The sequence below is a fragment of the Lichenostomus cassidix genome, chromosome 20 (genome assembly GCF_008360975.1).
Source record: "Lichenostomus cassidix isolate B80296 chromosome 20, HeHo_3.0, whole genome shotgun sequence".
NCBI lineage: Eukaryota > Metazoa > Chordata > Aves > Passeriformes > Meliphagidae > Lichenostomus > Lichenostomus cassidix.
In genome coordinates, this window is record NC_139500.1 from 5,277,311 (window position 1) to 5,298,612 (window position 21,302).

The following is a 21,302-nucleotide window of genomic DNA, read 5'->3' on the forward strand; positions in this document are numbered from 1 at the left end:
TTTTCCACAGGCTTTGCATGTCCTGTGCCCAAACCCAAATGTGCCTGTAGGCAGTGAGATATACATTTCCTATACAACTGAATTGCATTTGCAAATTGCATTTGCCCAGTGACCAGCTTGGATTCCCAGTATAAACCACCAGTGAAAGGAGCTGGGGATGTGTTCAGTCAGAATGATTCTCCAAAGTGCCTTGGACTGGTCTGGAGTACTCTGAACCCACCCAGGCTGGCAGGGGATGCAGATTTAGGGTTAAGCTGTAAGGCTTGGCCACTGCTTTCCCATCTAGCCCACGTGTTCCTTCTGAGGCAAAAATAAGCTCTTGTCTTTCTCTTCTCCCCAGTCCCTTCAGAGAATAGGACCTCAAGGCCCTCCTGGACCACCAGGACCCCCTGGACCATCTGGGAAGGACGGCATTGATGTGAGTGACACCGGGCAGGGGCTGGCTTGGGCAAGGGGTGGAGCAGAGGCAGAGCTAGCAGGGCAGAGAAGCTGCTCTTGTTCTCTGGACATCCTACAGGGCTGGGTGGAGCTGGAAAATCACCGTCCTGGTTCTGCAGGAGTCAGAACAGCGAGTGGAGGTGCTGAGCAGCCTCAGGTTTTGGGCAGGATCACTCCCCTGTCTCTCCAGGGAGAGCTCGGGGGTTTGTGACCCTGCTTACAAAGTAGAGTATTTCTCTTTTGGCCCAAGGTTGAGTGCAGGGGTACAATGTGTGTGGGGTCAGCACACGTTCAGTAGTTCAGAGAGAGATTTATGTGGTGCTTCAGAGCATCCACGTTTCTAGAGAGGCTACAAGAGACTCAGATATGCAGCACTGGACACTGCTTTTCTTTTATTCATTTTATTTCAATATTGTCAGCACGGTTGTCCCTCACTTTGGCACATGATCTGTCAGCATCTGGCTCGTGTGTTGCCAGACATGAGTTTGTAGTGGCCCAAAATGACATGGAGAGCCTTTGTTTCAGCAGGCAGCTCCTTACACCTCCTGCACAGGGAGACTACATAACCCAGAATTTAACGGAGGAGAAAATCTTGTTCTGTTATTTTTAACTGATGTTTCCATAGAAATTTAAAATATTGCTTCCATGCATCTGTTGGGTAAGGACTGAATTGTGTCCTGTAGTTGGCTGTGGATAAAAGGAGCATCAGATGGACCTTCTGCAAGACCACATCAAATGCAAAAATCTGGGTTCCTGCTTTGATTTCCAGTTTGAGCAGCTCTTGTCTCTCTGAGCTGCTTGTGGAATTGTTCAGGGGTTTTTAAAGCTCATCTGAAGCACATTTATTGGAACTGGGCCCTTAAGCAACCTTGAAAAAAATCTATTCATTCCATGCAGGGCATTTTCTTTTGGATAAGGAGGTAAAGAAAACAAACTGTCTGAGTTCCCTGGTACATGGTGAACAAGGAGTGTTTGTGCCTGCAGTGGGGAGCTTTCCCTGCAGCTCCCTGAGCCAGGCTGGTCTGAAGAGAGAACCTCATTGATTTCCAGCTGCTCCCTCCAAGTGTCCTTTTGGCTAAAGGAGACCTTTTTCCTAGGATTCTCACTCTGGTTCTGTAGTGTGAGGAGTTCAGAGCTGGAACCTCAGCAGCTTCCACTGTTTTTTGTGGTGTCACAGAAGGCTTCAGGGGACACCCCAGAAGAGGGCAAAGGACACATGTTCCCCTTTGCAGCAGTGGAGTCCCTGCAGCAGGACATTGGTGTGGCCAGCAGGCTTTGGAAAAGGCTGGCTGGGATTCTCTGTGGAAGGAAAAAAGAAGAGTTTGGGAAGGATGAAGCCCTTCAGACTTCAAGTTTAGACTTCTGCAGAGAAGCAATTGGAAAGAAACCCTATAGTTGTTCAGTTCCTGCTTTCTACAGGATATTTAATTCTGGAACAGCACCAGCATCACTTCTGATTGCTCTTGGAACCAGGAGCCCAGGGAGGTGTCAGTCATGTGAACCTACACCCTTTTATCCACAACTAAAAGCTTTGGAAGGCTCCCCATGGGACAGCATCAAATAACAACATCGAATTAATATGAAGAACTCAGTCCTAATAAATCAAATGGCTGATAAAGAATTTAAGGTGCAAAGTCCTGCAGTCTCAGCTTCGGTCTGGGGTTTTGGCTATGCAGGAATAGTCTCTTGTTTGAACAGACTTGAACTCCATCCCTCCTGTGGACAGAGGATGTCAGGTGAGGTGGTCTGGCTGTCCAGGGACAGACTCTGGGATGGTTCCTGCTCCTCAACAGGACATTGAGTCCTTTCAGGAATTGCACAGGAGAGATGCAGGGCTGTGGCTGCTGTTGAGCACCAGGCTCAAACACAGCCTCCCTGTTTAAGAGCTGCCTTTTTTTTGTCAGTACACTCCAAAAAATGATGGTATACAAAATCCAACACTGCTCTGCATTTTCCTGGTGCTGCATGGGGAGGATCATGTGGATCCTGAGTGGCAGTGTCAATTCTGCCACTGCAGAGTGAAAACACTTTTTTATTTCTCTTTTGGTGCTGAGACTTTTTTTTTTTTTTAATTGCAGCTGAAAAATTTCTGCACTGTATTCCTCAATTCTGCAAACCACTCCAGCCAGGTCATCTTCACAGATGGCTTTGGGTGAATGTGGTGTGGAAATGTTGCTGGATGGCTTGGAGCTGAGTGGTGCTGCTGAGGTGTTCAGCAGTCTCTTACCATCAGCTGCAGAACATGCAGCTGAATTATTCAGGGTATCTCCTTGCATGAACCCCATCAGCACAATTTCTCGAAGGTCCTGCTTTCATCCCTGCCTTTCAGGGGGAAGCTGCAACATGAAGTCCCTCGGAAATATTTTATAATTAAAGCCTTTAACAAGCTTCTCGTTTCATACTCAGTAACAAGCAAAATCTCTCTCTCTCCCAAGACTAGGAACAGCATGTTATGATGGAAAGAATTAGTGACAAGTTCCTGTGAATTATTTCTGGGGATGTAATTCCCTAAATTGCTAATAAGCAATTGTCACTTTTCAAAAATCAAGCTGCTTTTTTTTCTTTCCCTGCTTTCTCTCTCCTGGCTTGACTTGCTGAGAAAGAGTAAACTTCTTTCCCTCTCACACAGCACCAGGAGAGCATTTCCTTTTGCTGACAGCCTTTGCCTCTAATTCCCTGTGATCTGGAGCTAGGGGAACAAGCACTGATTAGGCTTTTGATTCATCTCTCTGAAGTTCTGGTGCTCCTGCAGAGTCCTGCAGGGGCCCACGATGGCAGCACCAAGGTTCAAGATGGTCCCCAGCAGCCTTTGCTGGTGCTGAGACCTTGCTGTGCCGATTCCCACCATGCAGGCAAGAAAAAATGCAAGGGGCTGGCATCCCCAGGGAGCAAACCGACCCTACTGCCATTTCCAGACGTCTTTTCATTTCAAAAGAACTGCTCCTTTCATTTCCTTGGCAGGGAACCTTCCCCAGCCATGATAGTGATAACTATTTATGGAAAAGCTGTGGGCAAAGGATACTGAAGGAGTTGCTTCAGCAAGTCAGAGCATAAAGATGCCTCTGTTCAGGACCCTCTGGTCGGTCAGGGGTGCAGGACATAAATCTGAGCAGCTCCAGGCAGTCAGGCTGGAGAGATTTGCCCACAGCCATCCCAGTAAATATAGAAATGTGCTATAAATTCCACAGCTCTGCATACGCCTCCTGGCTCCTAATTACCAGGCCCGTGGTGGGATGGTGTTATTTCCAGCCTTCTCTGTTAATAACCACCTTTTTCCACAAAGATTTTCTTCCAGGGTAACAACTGGCCCCTTCCCCTCTGCTTGCCCGCAAAACCTGAGCTTCTCACAATATTCAGTGACTTATCCTAAAGCCAGGAGGGCAGGGTATCCTCTGGACTTGGGGACAAAGTGATTTTCTGTGGGATGAGTTGGAAACCAAGCTTCAGTCAAGCTCCTGCTGTTCACAAATGTTTGCTGCTTTCAGGGCCTAACAGTAAAATACAAATTGTTATCTGGGGTCCACACACACATTTATGAATGGCATTACAACTGGCTGAGCTGGAAGAAGTGATGAAAGACTTACAAAATATTGTCTCCCAAACACCTTTAACTCTGTTCTTAAAATTTCCTTTTATTAGGAAAAAAAAAAAAAAAAAGAAGAATGCTTTTGAACTATTTTATGAAAATTGTGTTTAATCCAGACTGTGCAATTGGATTAGGTGGAAACCAGCTGGGGGCTGTGCTCGTTTGCTTTTCCTTCCCAAGTTTAGTCATATGAAGAAAATCATTGTGGACAGTTTGTTCATTCTTCTCTTTGTGGTAATCCCCAGCTCCTGGCAGTAGCACAGTTTCACACTGTGCCCTGGAAAGCTGGAGTTTATCACTGCATCCCTCTGTTTCATCAGGAAGATGTTTGGAAACCATGATAGCTTCCTCTCTGCCCCACTTGCACACAAGCCCAAGTGCAAATAAATTCTGACTCTGTCAGGAAGAAGCTGGAGGTGCTGGGAGCACTGTTCAGGAGCACTGGTTCTCTCTGGGAGGCTGAGGAAGTGGATTTCACCAAATCTGCTGCTGTAGGTGTGGAAAAGGCTGTCCAGCCTCATCCTTAGCGGGTAGCAGGGTTTAGAGCATCAGCTCCATGAGGCTGAGCGAGGTAAATCTTGGAGAGGGCATGAAGGGAGGTTGAGTGCAGCTGGGAACAGCATTGCTGGAAAAACACACCAAAGAGAGGTTCAGCACCAACGTTGTCTTTTCTCTTTCCTCTAGGGAGAGCCAGGCCCTCCTGGTTTGCCAGGCCCACCAGTAAGTATTTTCTGTTTGGTGTGGATTTGTCCATCCTTCTGAGAGGACACAGGGCTGGCACTGTCAGCCTCACTTTCCTCTTCATCTTCCACAGAATTCCCAGGAGGGATGTAGGGATGCTCAGCACTGCCCCAGGGGACAAACACATTCTACTGCTTCGTTGCTATCAGTGAAAGAAAATGAAAATTAAATTAATGAATGGAATAAAGGAGATAAAGCTGGCGCATCACCTGTATAATGAAATTATTGGCACCAAGACACGTTACATGGTTATTTTTGGCACTGCTCTGGGTCTGCTTCAGCCCCTCAGTCTGCCAAGGGGTGCTCAAAATTGAACCAGGTGGCAAAGCCCTTTGCTTTGGCCACTTACTGCATCCCTTCCCACCTCCTACTGAGAACAGCTTGGGAGCATGTGGGAAAGAGCCAAAGCACTGAAATTCAGGATTTGGGTATGGATTCCCAGCAAGATTCACCCCTTTTCATAGAATTCTCCCATGTTTTGTGGTGTAAGATGAACACATCAATGAAAGAGCTTCCATCCTTGCATCCTTGCCCATTTCTCCTGTTATTTTGTTATAATAATTGCCTGTTTATCTCATGTAGGGGCCAAAAGGTGCACCAGGGAAGCCTGGAGCAGCAGGTGAAGCTGGATTGCCTGGCCTTCCTGGAGTGGATGTGAGTGTTTTGTCATCTTCTCATAGATCTTTTAAACCTTTCACATAGGCAGGAGTGTTTTGCTGATGTGTCTCAGCAACTTTCTCTGTGCCTGTTGGGGAAGGAAGGTGAGTCCTGGATCCACATGTGTGTCATGGATGTCTTGCATATCAGGGGAAACTGCAGGAGTTAAAAGCAACTCTAGGCTGAATTAAGGAATATGAGAACTATTTGGAGCTGGTTGCTGACAGGATGGCACTCTGTTGATCTTTTGGGTTTTTTTACAGGGTTTGACAGGAACTGATGGCCCACCTGGGCCCAGTGGTCCTCCAGGAGACCGTGTGAGTACCCCATTAGATCCTAAATCCCTTTAAATGGTCATTGTCACTGGTTGTAGGGATGACTTTCCCATTCTTATGTAAATTGATGGCATTCAAGTGTTGATTCTCATGTAAACCTTGCAGAATACTTAGACCCGTGAAATGAATCCTGGGGTGGCTTTTGATTAAGCAGAGCATGAGATCCACCTTTCTTCCATGTGGCTTTGAACCTGCTGGGGTTGCCTCAGTGGTGGCTGTACTGGGGATATTTCAAGTATTCAAAAAGTTTCTTGAAGCAGCTGACAGACTTAATTATGAAGTTTATCAAAGTGAAGTTATTTTGGTCTTTATTTCAATACAAGTTGGCAGATCTGTGATGTTTATAATTAATGCTACTGTATATTAATTGTTTAAACTTTTGCCTTTTCTTATTTCTGGAGATGTCCATATGGCTGCATTATTAGTTGCCATAGTGTTCCCCAGCCAGCCTAGCAAGAAATAAGGAGTTTTTTCTGCTTCCTGCATATTCCAGCTCTGCTGAGGGGCACCCCAGGGACAGAGAAACAACTGTCAGAGATGCTCCAGATGTCCTTCAGATCATCCACAGTCATCACCCACACTTAGACCTCCCTGTGACATTAAGGACTGACCCCTAGTGAGCACTCAGCACAGATTGTGATCCAGCATGGCTATCCTCCTGTCTCCCAGATGGGAATATGAGGCTGTGTCCACAGCTGGCTTGCTGGCCTTTTGGACTGGGGGCTGAAGTGATGGGCTGGATTTTGGTAACATGTTCAGTATATCCCAATAATCCCCTCATTGCCCCAAGGAGTTACTCAAAGCTAAAAAAACTGTGAGTTATTTACAGGGATGAATGGTACAGCCATGAATATTTGCTCTGTTCTTCTTCCTTTCCCATGTCCCAGGCAAAGTTTGTGTGGCCACTGGGAAAGTTGAGTGGCAGGACCCAAACAAACACCCTGGTCACAGCTCTGTCCATCACCACCACCCTAAACCCCACCCTTTTTCTGCCCCTTGTGTCCATCTTTCTCCCCCAGAGATCCAGAGCTGCAAAATCCTGGCCACTTCAGCCATTCCATGGCAAGAATCCAGCACCTTCTGGCAACAAATCCCTGATTTTTAAACTAGGAAAGCTCAGGACCACCCGGGGAAGGCAGTGAGCAGCTCTGTGCCCTGTTTTGTGCTGGGTGGCAGTGCTTGCCCGTGCCCAGGTCAGCACACAGCTCCTGCCTGGCAGGGTAATTGAGCAGATAATTTCTGGGCACCAGAACTTCCTCTCTGGCTGTCTGGCAGGAGAGCTGCTCTCTCTGCAAGCTCGGGTTTGCTGTGCTTTCCCATCTCTTGTAACTCAGTCTGGCAGCATGGGGCAAACCTGGGACCCTTCATCATTTATGGGAGCTTTTCAAGGTCAGTGGTCCATCTGGGAAATTGGTTTAATTGGTCTAATAAAAACCTGGGGAAAGGGAAAACCTCTAAAAGCTTCAACACTCTAAATGAACAGCATTGTTAGCCTGACTCTTTTTTTCTCCCTGTCTTTTAGAACATATTTCAGTCTTGTAGCACTCACTGAAATAAGCTGTCTACTTATTATTGTGGCTTTGAATTCATGCTTAACACTCTGATTTCTTCCAAATAAGCTTAATTTTTTGAACTGGAGTGTCTGAGAGCGAAGCTGTCTAGTGAAGGGAAGTGGGCTCATGGAAACCAGTTTTCAGTAATCCTTCATTGCCAAACATTTCCAAAAGGATTTTTGTCTTAAATAGCTCCTGCTGCTCTCAGCATCCATCTACTTTTCTCCTGCTCCTGCTTACAGCCTGATTAGATCAAGCCTACTTATTTTTCAATTTTAAAAAACCTTTATTTTCAGCTGGGATTGAGCTCAGTTTGAACCTCAGTGCTAGACAGTGGTGACCTTATTTGAAAGTTTTCAAAGGCCATTTTGAACTTTGTTGCTTTACACTGAGAGCAATAAGTAAAACATAATTATTCACTTCTATTTATGAATGTAGTAATAATCAAGTATTTTCTGCACCCCATAGTTGTCTATTCACAGAGTAAATTACTATAAAGTGAAAAATTATGGTGATGCTGTTTCCTCATAAAAACAGAAAGAACATTGTTACCAGGAGAATGAGTCAAGTCAGACAATGTTATTAAAATTGAGGTGTAAATGAGAGTTTCCCCTTTGCACTTAATGCAGTAGCATCAGTTCATTCAGGGACTTGATGATCTCTTACCTTCCCAGGGATGTTCCCTGCTGCATTCTGCACCTTACACCCTCCAAGGTACCAAAATTAGGGAGTGTAAATGCCAAAGTTTGGCATTTTGGGTTCTCTGCCAACACTGTGGGCTGTTGGCCAAAGCAGAAAGGGGAGATGCAGCTTTCAGAATTAGGGTGCAAAGCCAGGAGGTGCCAGGAATTCAATGTTTTCCTTGCAGGAGCAGATCCCAGCTTGTCCCTTACAACCATCAGTAGACTTTCAGCCTGAAGATAAAAGTGACTGCAGGCAGAGCAGAGCAACCTGCAGAGAGAGAAAAGAATGAGCTGACATTCACAGCAGATTTTTATTGAATTACAGTCCTCTGCTCACAAAACCACTCCTAACCAGGCCTTCGGTTCTCCATGTCTTTCTCCTTGCAGGGGTGGAATGAGATGATCTTCAAGGTCCCTTCCAACCCAAAACATTCTGGGATTCTGCTTCAGAATTATCCCCCATAATTAATCTTACAGCCTGACAGCCAGCTGGCAGCTTTGCAATGCAGCAAAGGGGTTGAGGAGATCTCTCTGCCTTCTTATCTTTAGTCAAGCAGGAACTTAACAGCTTTGAGAGAGACTTAATTCTAGTCTAAGCCTTAAGATCACCAAGCTCCAGTCAAGCTTAGGAGTAGGAATGCAAATTGGGAAAAGGAGACTGGGGATTTGCCAAGGAAGCAAGTGAAGAAGCAGAAGCTGCCAAATCTTTGGCTTTGCTTGAAAGGAAAATGGATGAATTAATAAAATTCACTAGAATAAGTCCAGTTTTTTTTTAACAGTTTTAGAAAACTTAGTCATTGGATCTAAAATATGAATGTGTTATGAATGAGGATATTTCAAGTAGATCAAATTCAAGTTATGAATGTTATATTAATGGAGTCTAATCTGAGGCCAGCTGAGACTTCCAGGGTAATTATCCATAAATTTGTGTCCTTATAAATGTGAGTTCTGCTGAGCATCTCCAGTGGTGTCCTGTTTCTGCAAGCCACCTCTGGACTTTCCAAGAAAAGAGAGTTTCTCTTTCATCCCTCTTTCATCCCTGCTAATTTTTATCCTATTTTATTCCCACAGGGTGCACTAGGACCTGCTGGGCCACCTGGACCAGCTGTAAGTACCTCCCAGAACAGCAGATGTGATGAAAGTGTGAAATATTATGCCAAAACTGTCACCAGGATGGGAAGCTTTGTACCCCAAACAAAGGGATCAAAGCCTGGATGAGTGAATACATTGTTTGAAATGTTTAAATATGCATGTGTGACCTGTTCTGGTAGCACAGGACTTGTTTTGAGTCTCTGAGGTGCTATAAAAGCAAACCAGCTTGGGATACAGACTAACATATCAAATGCTGTCAAAATCATCAGACACTACCTAATGTCTAATCCAAATTAAAAGGAAAAGGAGAAATAGATAAACTGGAATGTTGTCTTCCTCTCCATGTCCCACTCTTGCACCACCACACATCACTTTTCTTACAGACATCTCACAGGTAACAGAGATGTAAAGGGAATGCAAATTATTAGAGGCAACAAAAGGATTCATCAAGACTCATGCTCTGCTCTGATTGCAAATTATAATAATTAGGGGCAAGGGAGTGAATAGGAAACTCAGAAGAAAAAAAAAGAAAACCAGCATTTTCAGAGGTTTTCTTTTCTTACTGTATGTTCAGTTTCTGAGTGATCTTTTACTGTTTTAAATGTTGTTTCCAGGGCAAAGGACTACCAGGACCTCCAGTAAGTAACAAGAATATTTTTTCAAAAAAGAGTTTTAAATTATTCTATTGGCTTTATTGCATGCCCTGAGTGTCACAAACCCACCCTAGGCCTTGGGTTCCTCTCCTGTGCCAGGTCATCAACCTTGTGGCATTTTTATCCTTGCCTCACCCTGGGGAAACAGGCACTGGGGGGTGTGGAGTGAAAAAACAAGATGTGCATTGGGAAGGTGATGCTCTGGGTGCAGGATGGAGCTCTTTAGGGGGATCAAATCCCCCTGAGCTTTGGGGTGTCAAGGTCTCCACAGATGGAAAAGCTCTGCTCTCTGTTCAACAGGGGCCTCCAGGACCCAGTGGGCGCCCAGGTGGACGTGGATTTCGGGGTCCTTCTGTGAGTTTCTCCTACCATTTAATCCTCATTTACTGAATGTGCCACAATCACAGAAGAATTAATTTCATTTTTGGTCTCTTACCCTGCTCAGAAGTGGTATTTTTGTAGCCACTCCTCACATCCCTTTCCATCGAAAGGGAATTCTTCTTATTTTTCGTATTATTTTTCTCTCTTTTTAGGGACCTTTTGGCCTCCCAGGATTCCCAGGGCCTCCTGGACCACCTGGACTTCCTGTAAGTTCAGACTTGCAAATAAATGTGAGAAAATTCCCGGGGGGAGTCTAGAATTTTCTTCTTGCTGCACTTTTTATTTCCTGCCATTGCCACAAGCATTCAGCAGGGAATAAACACCATGAGAAGAGCAGGGAATTTCCCCTGGCTGCACATAGATGTGTGTGTGCCTTGTGCTGATCCAGCTGAGCTGGGTGGGTAAAAATCATCCTAGAAATTGTGTTTCCTCCTGCTATTTGTCTTGTATATAAAAGCCACCATTCTCTGAATTGCAGGGCCTTCCAGGTGCCCTTCCTGATGGAGGTGGGGACCTTCAGGTAGGTTTTTCCTTATGTACCATGAAAATATATTTTGGTTTAATCCCTGATGTGACTTTTGGTTGGCATAGCTGGGGGAATGTCAGACCACTGAACATGCACTGTTCAGAGATCCAGTTATGGGTCTAAACCACCTTACCATGATGCATAAGAGTTGGGGGTGTGTTTTCTGGACTGGAATATCTTTTCAAGGAGGTAGATATGCACTGGAACAGGTTGCCCAGAGAAACTGTGGCTGCCCCTGGATCCCTGGAAGTGTCCAAGGCCAGGCTGGACAGGGCTTGGAGCAACCTGGGATAGTGGAAGGTGTCCATGCCCATGGCAGAGGGTGGAACTGGATGAGCTTTAAGTTCCTTTCCAACCCAAACCATCCTGTGATTCTAGTGCTGATGTTTCCTTTGACCTTTGCTTCCCAAAATGCACATTTTGCATACATTCTTCATGTACCAAACAACTTCAGCCTTTGCTAAAAGACAGCAGCTTTCCATGCTTCCAGCCCTGCTTTGCAACAGGACAGGCTGTGAGTGTGGCACTGTTTATTTCCATGGATGGTGACACCAAGTTCCTATGGACATATGCTTTGTTTAGGGTTCCTTCCTTAGGAGAAAGTCCTGATTCCTTCCTTCCAGGGGAACGAAAGCAGTGTTAAGTCCATGAAGGATGGAAGTGCCATTTGCAGATTTCACAGCTGTTGTTGTGACAGCTTCTTTGGTTTTCTAATTGGCGTGCCCCAAAAAAAGCTCAGAGTCAGTTTAGACTGCCTTATGGCAGATCACATGGGAGTTAATAGAAAATGATGCTATTTCTGCAAGTTTAATTTAAGTTACCCTGTGGAATATACTAGAAAACTAAATTTTTGCTGCACAGGTGCTGCCTGAAGTTGTATTAAAAGAAAAAAAAAACCAATCTAAACTCCAAATTGATATCTATTTGTAAAGTTTCAAGAGTATGGCCTTTTCCTCGTTAAATTTCTGATTTGTTCCCATTCAAGCTGGAGTTCCCACCAGGGGCTCACCTACCCCTAGATATCTGCAGGTATCAGCTTATAAGTATTTGGTTTTATTGATGCCCTTCAATCAACTCTGATGCCTGTCCTTATTTCACTTAAGGAGTTGGCTAAATTAAATAAATAGGGGTCAATTAATGCAGAGGGTTAAATATGGTCCTGATGATTTAGATGAAACTGATTCAGCTTCACTGGGAAACTTGGGTTCTTCAGCATTTTGGACTGTGGATGCTGTCAGCCTTCAGGAAGTCCCACAGTCCATGTTCAGAGGGGAGCAGGCCATTCATAAATCATTATTTTGGGGGTTACCAGGACCCCTTTCCACAGGGAAATGCTGGTCAATACATGGTGCTATGATTCCATCAGATTTAGAGCCAAAATTCATGTGACCTTTTTAGCTAATGAATTAAACCAGCCTCCCTGGCTGTGCTGTGTGCCTGTCAAACCCAAGTGTTTCTGTTCCCTGCAGTGCCCAGCTCTGTGCCCACCAGGTCCCCCAGGCCCCCCAGGAATGCCAGGCTTCAAGGTAAGGAAACACCACCTGCAATACAAGGATTTGTCTCCCAGAATAAACATCATGAACCCCTGGGATTAAATTGTATATACAGTCCATGTCTCCTGTAGGCTCCATAGCTCCAAAACCAGCCATGCATTTATGTTAGTTGTTGGGCTCTGGTGCATAAATTCAAGGTTTCAACCCTCAGGAGGTGAAATATCTCCTCCTCTGTCCCTTCTCTGGTTCACATGAAGTCTGTGCAGTGATGGACTCCACCAGTGAGACAAACTAAAAAGTGACTCAGGTTCTTTTGGCAGGATTTAGAAGTTGGCAGTGAGTGGGAGAACTCCTGGGAAATGCTCTCAATTCCTCCTGAACTGACCTTTCTCAGGTCTGTTTGGTCTCTGCACTGAGTCACAAATATCATTACAAACAGGAAATGAAAAGTTTAGGGCACAACTACTCAAAATTCATAGCTCATGGAATGGAAAACCCTGTGCAATTATGATGCAAATGATGCACAGGACCTTTGTCGTGGTGAGGAATAACATCTGCCATGGCTGGAATTAGCCTGGGTCTCTCCCACAGTAATAGGAAAAGAGACACAAATTGAATCAGAGCTTACATAAAAGCTTTCAGTGGGACATGGATTTCTTTGCAAGCTTGATGATGCAGACATTAATGACTGAAAAAAGGAGGTTAAAGATGCAGAATGGGGTTTTCAGAAGTGACTCAGCCCTGTTTTCAGAGGTGGTGGGAATTGAGTTCTGGTCCTGATTTGTTTTTGAGAGTTGCATCCAGACCTTAGCTGAGGCCAGTGGAGGTCAGTCTGGAAAACCAAATCTGGGAATTTCCTGAAACTGCATCAGTTCTGCCACTGGTGCCTCACACAGGACTGGGACAGGGATCACCTCCCCCAGGAGGGATCTCCATTCACCTGCCTACAGCACACCTACAGATTGTTTTCCCTGTAAGTCATTTGGGATGTGGGGGTTTAGGTGTCACAGCTGTCTCACCAAATCTAAATTTTAAAACAAGATTGTACTGGAATGTGAATAATCAGAACTCTTATTTCTAGGGACACACTGGTCACAAAGGGGAACCTGGTGAAGTAGGAAAACAAGGAGAGAAGGTAAACTTCCATTTCAAAGGGATGGGGGAGGATTTTTCTCTTTAAATACACCTTGAAAAAGAAATAAATTATTTTTTCAAGGAGGGAGAAATGCAGCTGAACAAGGAGCAGTTGCTATGACTGAGGTGCACTGGCTTTCAGTGCTTTGCCTGTAGGTCTGACTCTCCAAGAAAATTCATCTTCTGGAGGATCATCATGCTAAGATCAGTTTGAGTTAACAGCCATCATTTCCCATGCAGGGATGTCAGCTCAGGAAAAGCCCTGCCTTAATCACTTGGATAAATTCCTGACTGATCCCAATGTTCTTGCACGTAGAAGGAAAAGTCTATAATGAAGAAGGACATTCTGAAGAGCAACCTGGGAGGGAGAGAGGGAGTAATAAGATGGGGAGGTTCCTGGCTGGGTGTTTTCAAGCTCCTGCTGTCTCTCCTCTTGTTAATTGACTTTTCTCTCCCAGGGTAACCCTGGCCCTCCTGGCCCTCCAGGAATTCCAGGAGGTGTTGGCCTGCAGGTAACATCTCCCATTCCCATGGCCTTTTCCCTGTGGAGCTCCATGGAGCCATCAGTCACCTTGGCTACACAAGCAGTGATTGAGTATGAACTGATTTCTTTTCCTAATTAGGGCCCAAGAGGACTGAGAGGCCTCCCTGGTCCAATGGGCCCAGCTGGCGACAGAGTAAGAAAAACCTGATTTTTCTTTTATCCTCTCCACCACCAGTTTGCCTTGTGAGAGGTGCCAGTGACACTTCTCCTTGCTGAATTCCACTGGGAAACTTGTAAAGGTGTAAAGTGTGGGGTGCTCCCTGCAGCCCCTCCAAAGTGCAAGGCTGACCATGTTACTGAATCTTGCAAAAAAACAAAAAAAACCAAAAAAAGAGAGAAACATTTCATGAACATTTCACTTTCTGTTTCTTTACAAGAAGAAGCCAAAGAATCACTGATGGATGAAGGTTTTCAGGACATAAAAAGGTTCCTCAGTGAGAACAGGGTCAATCTCCAGCTCATGGTGGCTTTGACTCATCACAGTGCCTTGACCAGCAGCCCAGAGGCTGAATGGTTTTGAATTGGATGAAGTCATGAATTAATTTAGGAATAAGAGTGTTATCAAGATAGCAAGGCCATGAATGATATCAGTGTCTCAGAGGCACAAAGGTGGGGAGAACCAGAGTGAAAAGCCATTGCTCAGAGTGGGACTTTCTGCAAGTCTGTGCTGTAAACCAGCAGGAGGCACAGGGTGTCTTTCCAGGGCTTTTGTGTTTTCTCAGGTACAAGATGGGGATTCTGTTACTTTATTTTCTGCCAAGCCCAGCATTACAATGGTGTTTGTTCTCTGCAGGGTGACATTGGATTCAGAGGCCCACCTGGAATCCCAGGACCTCCAGGGAGAGTTGTATGTATCCCAGGCTCTCTGTGGCTCTGCCTTCCACAGCCACAGCCTGGTTTGTTCCTCCTTCCTCAGCTCTGCTGCCAGTGAACAGGAGGCTGTGCTGAGCACCTCCATCAGATTATTTAATTCCCTTTTTCCTTTTCCCTCCAGTTAGTGTCATTTCACCTGACATAGACTCCAGGGTGCCTTTGCCATACTCCAAATCAGAATAAGTTCACATTGTTTCTGTTGCTCTGTGTGCCTCACTGCCCTTCCCTGAGCACCAGCAGCTGAGGGCAAGGGAGAGGGGAATATCCATTATCTTTGGAGGAAGAATCAGCCCTGCCATGAACTTACATCCCTTGAGCCTGGTCTGTTCCTGGGTGCCCACAGCTCCCAAGGATTTTTGCTCCAAGCAGGAATAGCTGTGTATTGAAGATGCAGTCCCCATCCTTCTGCAGCACCACCCTCTGGGGATTCCTCACTAGGCTTTGCAATTATAGCAGAAATTCATCCAAACTGAAATAAAATGAGGTGCTTTCTCACCAAACCTTTCATTATGCTGGGCAGGATCTAGACAGTGAATATTAAAGCTTCTCTCCCACTCTGTTTCTGCTTAAAGAAATTGCTTCATTAAGTGAAGGGGAAGATGGTCTGTGCCCTGAGGGATTGTTGGCAAAGTCCCTGCTGCAAAAAGTGTGTCAGGAATTAGTGTAACTGGGGAAGTACAGCCGAGCTCTCGGGGGAATGTGTGCTCACCCCTCTGCTGACACCAGCAAACAGCACAAAAACCTCCTCATTTCACCCTTGGAGCATCAATCTCTGTGTGATGGAGATGCTTAATGGCTTTTCCTCCTCTGTCACAGGGAGACCAAGGGAGCAAAGGACCTCAGGGATTCCGGGGGCCCAAAGGAGACACTGTAAGTGCAGTCAAACACCTGTCTGCTCCAATCTGGAGTGTGCCATTCCAAGGAATCTGTTCCACAGGCTTATTTTATGGCTTGTGCCCCTTCATTTGCTTGAAAGGGATGGAAGTATCATCTCAAAGATGGGATGTTTAACTCCTACTGAAGATGTCTGAGTAATAAGGTGTCCAAGTGCTGCTGCAGCCTGGAGCACAGGGAGCAGATCTTACATCTCCATCCCTTGAAATTATCAGGAATTTTCCCAGGTGTTGTATCCAGCACTGGGCCAGTTTCCTGGTGTGTCCCAAAAGAATCTCTACACCTATGTGAGCAGAGAGGAGCCAGCTCAAACAGAATGAAATGTCCCCACAGAATCTGAGAATTGTCTTTGCTGACTGGCTGTTCTTAAGGTTTACACGGGTTAACACAGGATTTATTGTGGATTTCTAGGGTAAACCTGGACCCAAAGGAAACCCAGGGGCTCGTGGGCTCATAGGAGAACCTGTAAGTCAATTAAGAAGGATGCAGATCTTGCTGTTGTCTTGCTTGCAGATGAGAAGATAAAACACAATAGGAAAAAAGCTGCTTCTTGCCATCTTTGCTGTCCAACTCCTGCTCTGTGTGTCTCTGTGCAATCCCAGCTGGACTAAACCCCAGCTGTGCTGCTGGTAATGAAAAATCTCCCAGTACAACTGAGCTGCACTCATTGCCAAAAACTTCTTTGAAGTGAATGTATTTTGCAAACCACAGAGTCTCCTCCTGACCTAAATGTGCTGTCTGTGATTGCAGGGAATGCCTGGCAAGGATGGCAGGGATGGAGCTCCTGGACTCGATGGTGAGAAGGTTTGTAAAATCCTATTTAAATGCTGCAGGGAAGATTCCTGAGACTGTGCTGGGAGTGCTGCAAAGCTACTGATGCTTGTCAAAAAGCTTGGCTGGAAAGGCTTTTGCTTCTAAAAAGATTCCTAATATTGTCACTAGTGAAGGAGAAGTTCTTCTATTAGCTAATCCCAAGGGAATTCCCTGAGGAAAGAAGGTGTAGCTATGATGTAAGCTCAGCTGTGTCCCTGGATTTAGTTGCTCCTGCTGGCTGACTCAAGGCCTTCAGAGATGCCTTTTCAGAGCTGCTGACAGTTTATTTTAATTGCCTGGAGACAAAGTACTGTCAGGTACTGGCTGCCTGGTTCTTGAGCAGTGATCCTGCAGGAATATTGAGCATGGAGACACCTGGGAGCTCCTGTGCGATGGGTGCTCAGTCCTGTAGAGACAACAGTTCTTGGTTCTGTGCATTTGGGGAGGGAGAAAAGTACAAATGCCTGTTTGGGAATGTGTCCCCTGCCTGTGCCAGGCCTTTTCCCAGTGCTGGAAGATTCCTCCTAACCTCTCCCTATCCACAGGGTGATGCAGCTCCCATGGGTGCTCCTGGAGAGAAGGGGCCAAATGGACTTCCTGTGAGTATGGAGCAGGACCTGCCACCTCTGGGGGTTCCAGCAGCTGAGTGTGCCTGCAGAGATCCTTCCTGGGGACCAGGGAGGGTCATTCTGGGGGTTGTTTCACAAGGGACCCCAGTTAAACCAAGAGGAAATGCACTTTTCCCACCATGCAGACAGGGAAGGAATGTACAGCACAGAATTGGAGAACACCTGGAGCAGCACCACTCACTAACACAGTAATTCCCTGGCTGTTGGCCTCTCTGACTCTTTAAAATCTAAATTTGAGAGGGATTTTCTCTTTCACATGCCAGTGATGTGAATCCCTCATGGAGGGAGGTAAGATCTGGGACTTACCCTGAGCTCTGTCCCTGCCTTGCTCCAGTGCTTATTGGCAAAACATTTCATCTCTCCTGACTTCCAGCTATTTAAAAGAGATAAAGTATTCCTTTCTTCCTGTGTTACAGAAGATTTTGAACACACCTGGAGAGAGGTTTCTGCTGTGCAGAATGTGGCTGCTGTTGGTCTATTTATCTATTCCTGCTCTTTGCTCTCATGCCAAGGATTAGTGCCCATGGAGCTGCAAGGGCAGCAAGAGAGACATTGAAGTCATAATTTTCACAGTGAGAGATGTAGAAATTTAAATCTTCCATTGCTTCAAGCAAAGGTCTCTCCTTGAATGTCAAGTCAGACCAGAATAACAAATTTAATAACTTCACTTCTTCTAACACTGCTTTAATATAATTTTTTTCAGGGACTGCCTGGAAGAGCAGGTATTAAAGGCTCAAAGGGTGAACCAGTAAGTGAATCTCTCCAACCATGGGGTCTGGTGGGGAAACTGATCACAGCAAGACTTTTTAGCTTGGGGGGATCAGGAGGATTTACCCCAAAGTGATGGTTTCTGTACTTCTGCTGAGGAGCAGGAATTAGGTTCAGTAAAGACAGAGCAGATACATGGTAGAGTCATCAGTGGTTGAGTAAACCTCATCCTCTTGCCAAAGTCCTAGGAGGAGGCTTGATCTTTGGGAATCAAAAGCTGAGCACCTGCAAGCAAGAGCAGGATTATCTCATCTTCCCCTCACCTCAGGAGAAAAGCTTCCATGGAGCTTTAGATTGGCAGTTCCCTGTGAGATAAAAGAAAACCTCAGGCAGACCAAAGCAGTCCAGCACAAAGCTGTTCTGAGACATGTCTTTTTATTTCCCTGCCCCTCTCCTTTATGAATTTTTCCCTCTGCACCTGCATCATGATTGCTGCTAATCCTCAGGGAGGAGAGCACGCTGCAGGAAGGTGGTGTAGGAATCTCCTCCTGACATGAAGGTGATGCAGGAGTGAATGTGATGGGGTGTCCCTTCAGTCCCACGTGGGACACTGCAGTCACTGCTGCCAGGACAGAGTGCAGCTCACCTCTTCTCTGGACTTGACAGTTTTGTCTCAAAACTGTAAAAGTTTAAAGCTGTTTTTATTCCCTGATGCAGGTTTTAACTCCCTCCTCCTATTGTTGCTCCAGGTAGGGCAGAGAAGCCTCCCTGAGGTGCTGCCCTAACTGAGTGTTTGCTTTGTGCTCTGCAGGGCAGTCCTGGAGAGATGGGAGAGGCAGGTCCTTCTGGAGAGCCAGGAATCCCTGTAAGTGTCCCACATTTGCACTGAGCATGGGCTCTGCTGGGTGAGTGTAAATCCAAGCTGGGCAGCTGGAGCTCACCTGAGCTTCAAATAAAGCTTCCAGTGATGCAACACCTGCAATCCCAGGCATTCCACACTGCTGTGGAGCTCCCCAGGGAGCACTGAGCTGGCTGGGCAGGGTGCTGGCACAGGTAATGGGCAAACCCACCAGCTGTGGGCTGGCAGATGGGCCAGTGGGGCAGGAGTTTGGGACTGAACAGCCTGGGATCCAGGAATACATCCCAGTGGGGTGGGAAGGGTGGATTTGTGGCTCCTGAACATCCCAGCTGACTTTGGTGTCCCCACCAGGGCGATGTTGGCATTCCTGGTGAGAGAGGACTGCCAGGACCCCGAGGAGCAACTGTGAGTACAGAGCTGGCTGGGAACCAGAGAGGTGCCAGAATGGGCTTTGTGGGGTGGTGTCACTCTCTGGCTACACTAAAAGGCCACATTCTCTCTCAGTGCTGTCTCTGGGGAGCTTTGGCAGCAGAGAAATTCCTCCTCCACAGCAGGGTCAGGTCCTGTTCTCACTGACAGCTCCGTGCAAATGCCAAGTGATCTCTCCCATTGCACTTGGCAGAGCAAACTGCAACTGTCCAAGGGTTTGTGGAGCTGCCACAGTCTGGCAGGAGGGACTGGACAGTCAGCAAACCCTCATTACACAGGAATAAGGAGGTTCTGCCTGTGCTGAAGTGAGGCATTAGTGGAGCAAAGCTCCTGGGAAGCTGTTGCAATAGAGTTTGCCACCAGCACACAACACCTGAAATCCTCCCCAGTCCTGTATCCCTGTCCTTGGAGCACTGGAGAGGCATTCCCTGCACAACCTGAAGCCACACAAAGCTGGGAATAGCTGCATGGCTCCCTGCTGGGTCCCTGCTGGATAGCAGAGATGATAATAAATAATATCAGGAGGGTAAAACCCTGATTTTGATCACACTACTGAAAAGGGTTGGGTACCTTTTTCATCTTGTCACTCCCCAGCTACTGCTGCTGCTGAGTCTGGATCTGATCTTCTCGTGGTTTTTTTGGGCTTTCTTTTCTTTTTTTTTTTTTTCCCCATCTTAATCTCATTTTGAAATCCAGGAGCCTACAGCAAGTCTAATATGATTTCTGGTACGTGCCACTTGGAAGAAATTGAACTGTGTGATTTATTGTTTGTGAGCAGCTGCTGCTTAAGCTTCCAAGGAGAGGGAAATCAGCTTTAGAAATAAACTGTATTAATAACGTTTGCTTTTATGTCTGCAATTTTTCATCAGAGTAGCTGGCCTCACAAAAGGTACCACATTATTACACCCAAAAAGCAAAAGCAGTTGAGCTGATTGTGTTGGTGCAGAGTTTTGACAGGGGTGCAGAATCCATGGTTATGTCTAATGGGCTTCTCATTCCTGATTTGTTTTATTAGAATCATAATTTGTTAGTTAAGGCTGGGCTGTGCTAAGTTGCAGGATTTTTCTGGTGTTAAGGCTGTTTGGCTCAAAACAATTTGGGTTTTTTTAGCTCTGAGTACCAAGGGTTTCTCAGAGCCTGTCAGGTCCCTCCAGGCCCCACCACATTTAAAGGCATCAGCACAGCAGAGTCATTTCTGATGCAATTTAACTCAACTCCCCTAGAGTTTATAACTCTCAAAGTTCCTTGCTGAATTACAAGCAAAAGGCAGAAGTGGAAACAATAACCACAAAAATACCTGAGCAGCTGTCCAGCTTTCTGAAGAAGATGCTGCTTTATTTCAGTGGCCAGTTTGAGGTTTATTTGTGTCCCTGAATGTTCCACCCAGCAGGGCTGGCAGTGAAAGGAGCCAAAGCTGCAGCCTTGCCTTGTGACAGAAGCTTGCTGAAGGCATCTATTTCAAGAAGACAGTTTACAAAATGAGATTTAAATGCTTAAATTACTTAGGTTTTTTTTTTCCCATCCATTTCTTTATTGGATATGTGATTTTTCTCAGGAGAAAGCAATAGAGACTCCTAATGGTAAGGCTCCTGTTCTGTCTGGTGAGCTCTTAAAAGCCTCTGCTCTGGCAGCACAAACTGCTTTTTCTATATTGCTGGAACCAAGGATGTCCAAGCAAATGGGTGCAATTGCCATTTTTCATCACCAAGGACCTGCAGCACATGTTTTGCAGCCTTTTCTTGCAATCAGTTAAAAGCATAATATTGGGATAGCAGATCTTTCTAATGAATGTTGTCTGTGCTCCATCATTGCTGCCTCTTTTTGCTGTCCTTGATGTTTACTACTGATGAGTATGGTGTGTTCTTGAGCATTGATTGTACAAATAAACCTCTCTGTCAATACCAATGCCATTTCCAAAGCTCAGCAAACACCAAACACCACTTTGCAGTGGTTCATCAGAGCAGTGCCATGGGGCAAAGCACTGCAGCACAGAGCTACACCTTCCCTCTCTGCCACTTTAATGACACAAGTGACTCAGTTTTCTCTTACCAAAGCTGATTTTTCTCTTTCCAGGGACCACTTGGCCTCCAAGGCCCCATAGGAGCCCGAGGTGTCCGAGGTTTCCAGGTCAGTGCTGAGAGGGGCAATTATGTTCTGGCAGGTCAGAGTTCTCTGCAAACCTCTGGCCAGGCAGCTGGGTGATGGAGAGAGGGACAGGCAGAAATGTCTTTCCATTGCCACAACCACTGTGACACCTTCAGCACCACAGGAGAAAGAGCAC

At 45.9% G+C, this 21,302-nt stretch overlaps 1 protein-coding gene across 1 annotated transcript in view; it reads left to right on the plus strand.

Moving 5' to 3' along the window:
- The window catches only part of COL9A3 (collagen type IX alpha 3 chain), a 34,733-nt gene that overhangs the window by 4,184 nt on the left and 9,247 nt on the right, over window positions 1-21,302 (plus strand). Inside the window, exons 2-23 of the mRNA XM_085079647.1 lie at window positions 350-418; window positions 4,709-4,744; window positions 5,348-5,419; window positions 5,686-5,739; window positions 9,065-9,100; window positions 9,700-9,723; window positions 10,039-10,092; window positions 10,272-10,325; window positions 10,598-10,639; window positions 12,115-12,171; window positions 13,220-13,273; window positions 13,731-13,784; window positions 13,896-13,949; window positions 14,610-14,663; window positions 15,506-15,559; window positions 15,995-16,048; window positions 16,334-16,387; window positions 16,942-16,995; window positions 17,729-17,773; window positions 18,545-18,598; window positions 18,944-18,997; window positions 21,095-21,148. Coding sequence (XP_084935773.1) covers window positions 350-418; window positions 4,709-4,744; window positions 5,348-5,419; window positions 5,686-5,739; window positions 9,065-9,100; window positions 9,700-9,723; window positions 10,039-10,092; window positions 10,272-10,325; window positions 10,598-10,639; window positions 12,115-12,171; window positions 13,220-13,273; window positions 13,731-13,784; window positions 13,896-13,949; window positions 14,610-14,663; window positions 15,506-15,559; window positions 15,995-16,048; window positions 16,334-16,387; window positions 16,942-16,995; window positions 17,729-17,773; window positions 18,545-18,598; window positions 18,944-18,997; window positions 21,095-21,148 — 1,137 coding nt within the window. The remainder of the gene's footprint in view (window positions 1-349; window positions 419-4,708; window positions 4,745-5,347; window positions 5,420-5,685; window positions 5,740-9,064; window positions 9,101-9,699; window positions 9,724-10,038; window positions 10,093-10,271; window positions 10,326-10,597; window positions 10,640-12,114; window positions 12,172-13,219; window positions 13,274-13,730; window positions 13,785-13,895; window positions 13,950-14,609; window positions 14,664-15,505; window positions 15,560-15,994; window positions 16,049-16,333; window positions 16,388-16,941; window positions 16,996-17,728; window positions 17,774-18,544; window positions 18,599-18,943; window positions 18,998-21,094; window positions 21,149-21,302) is intronic.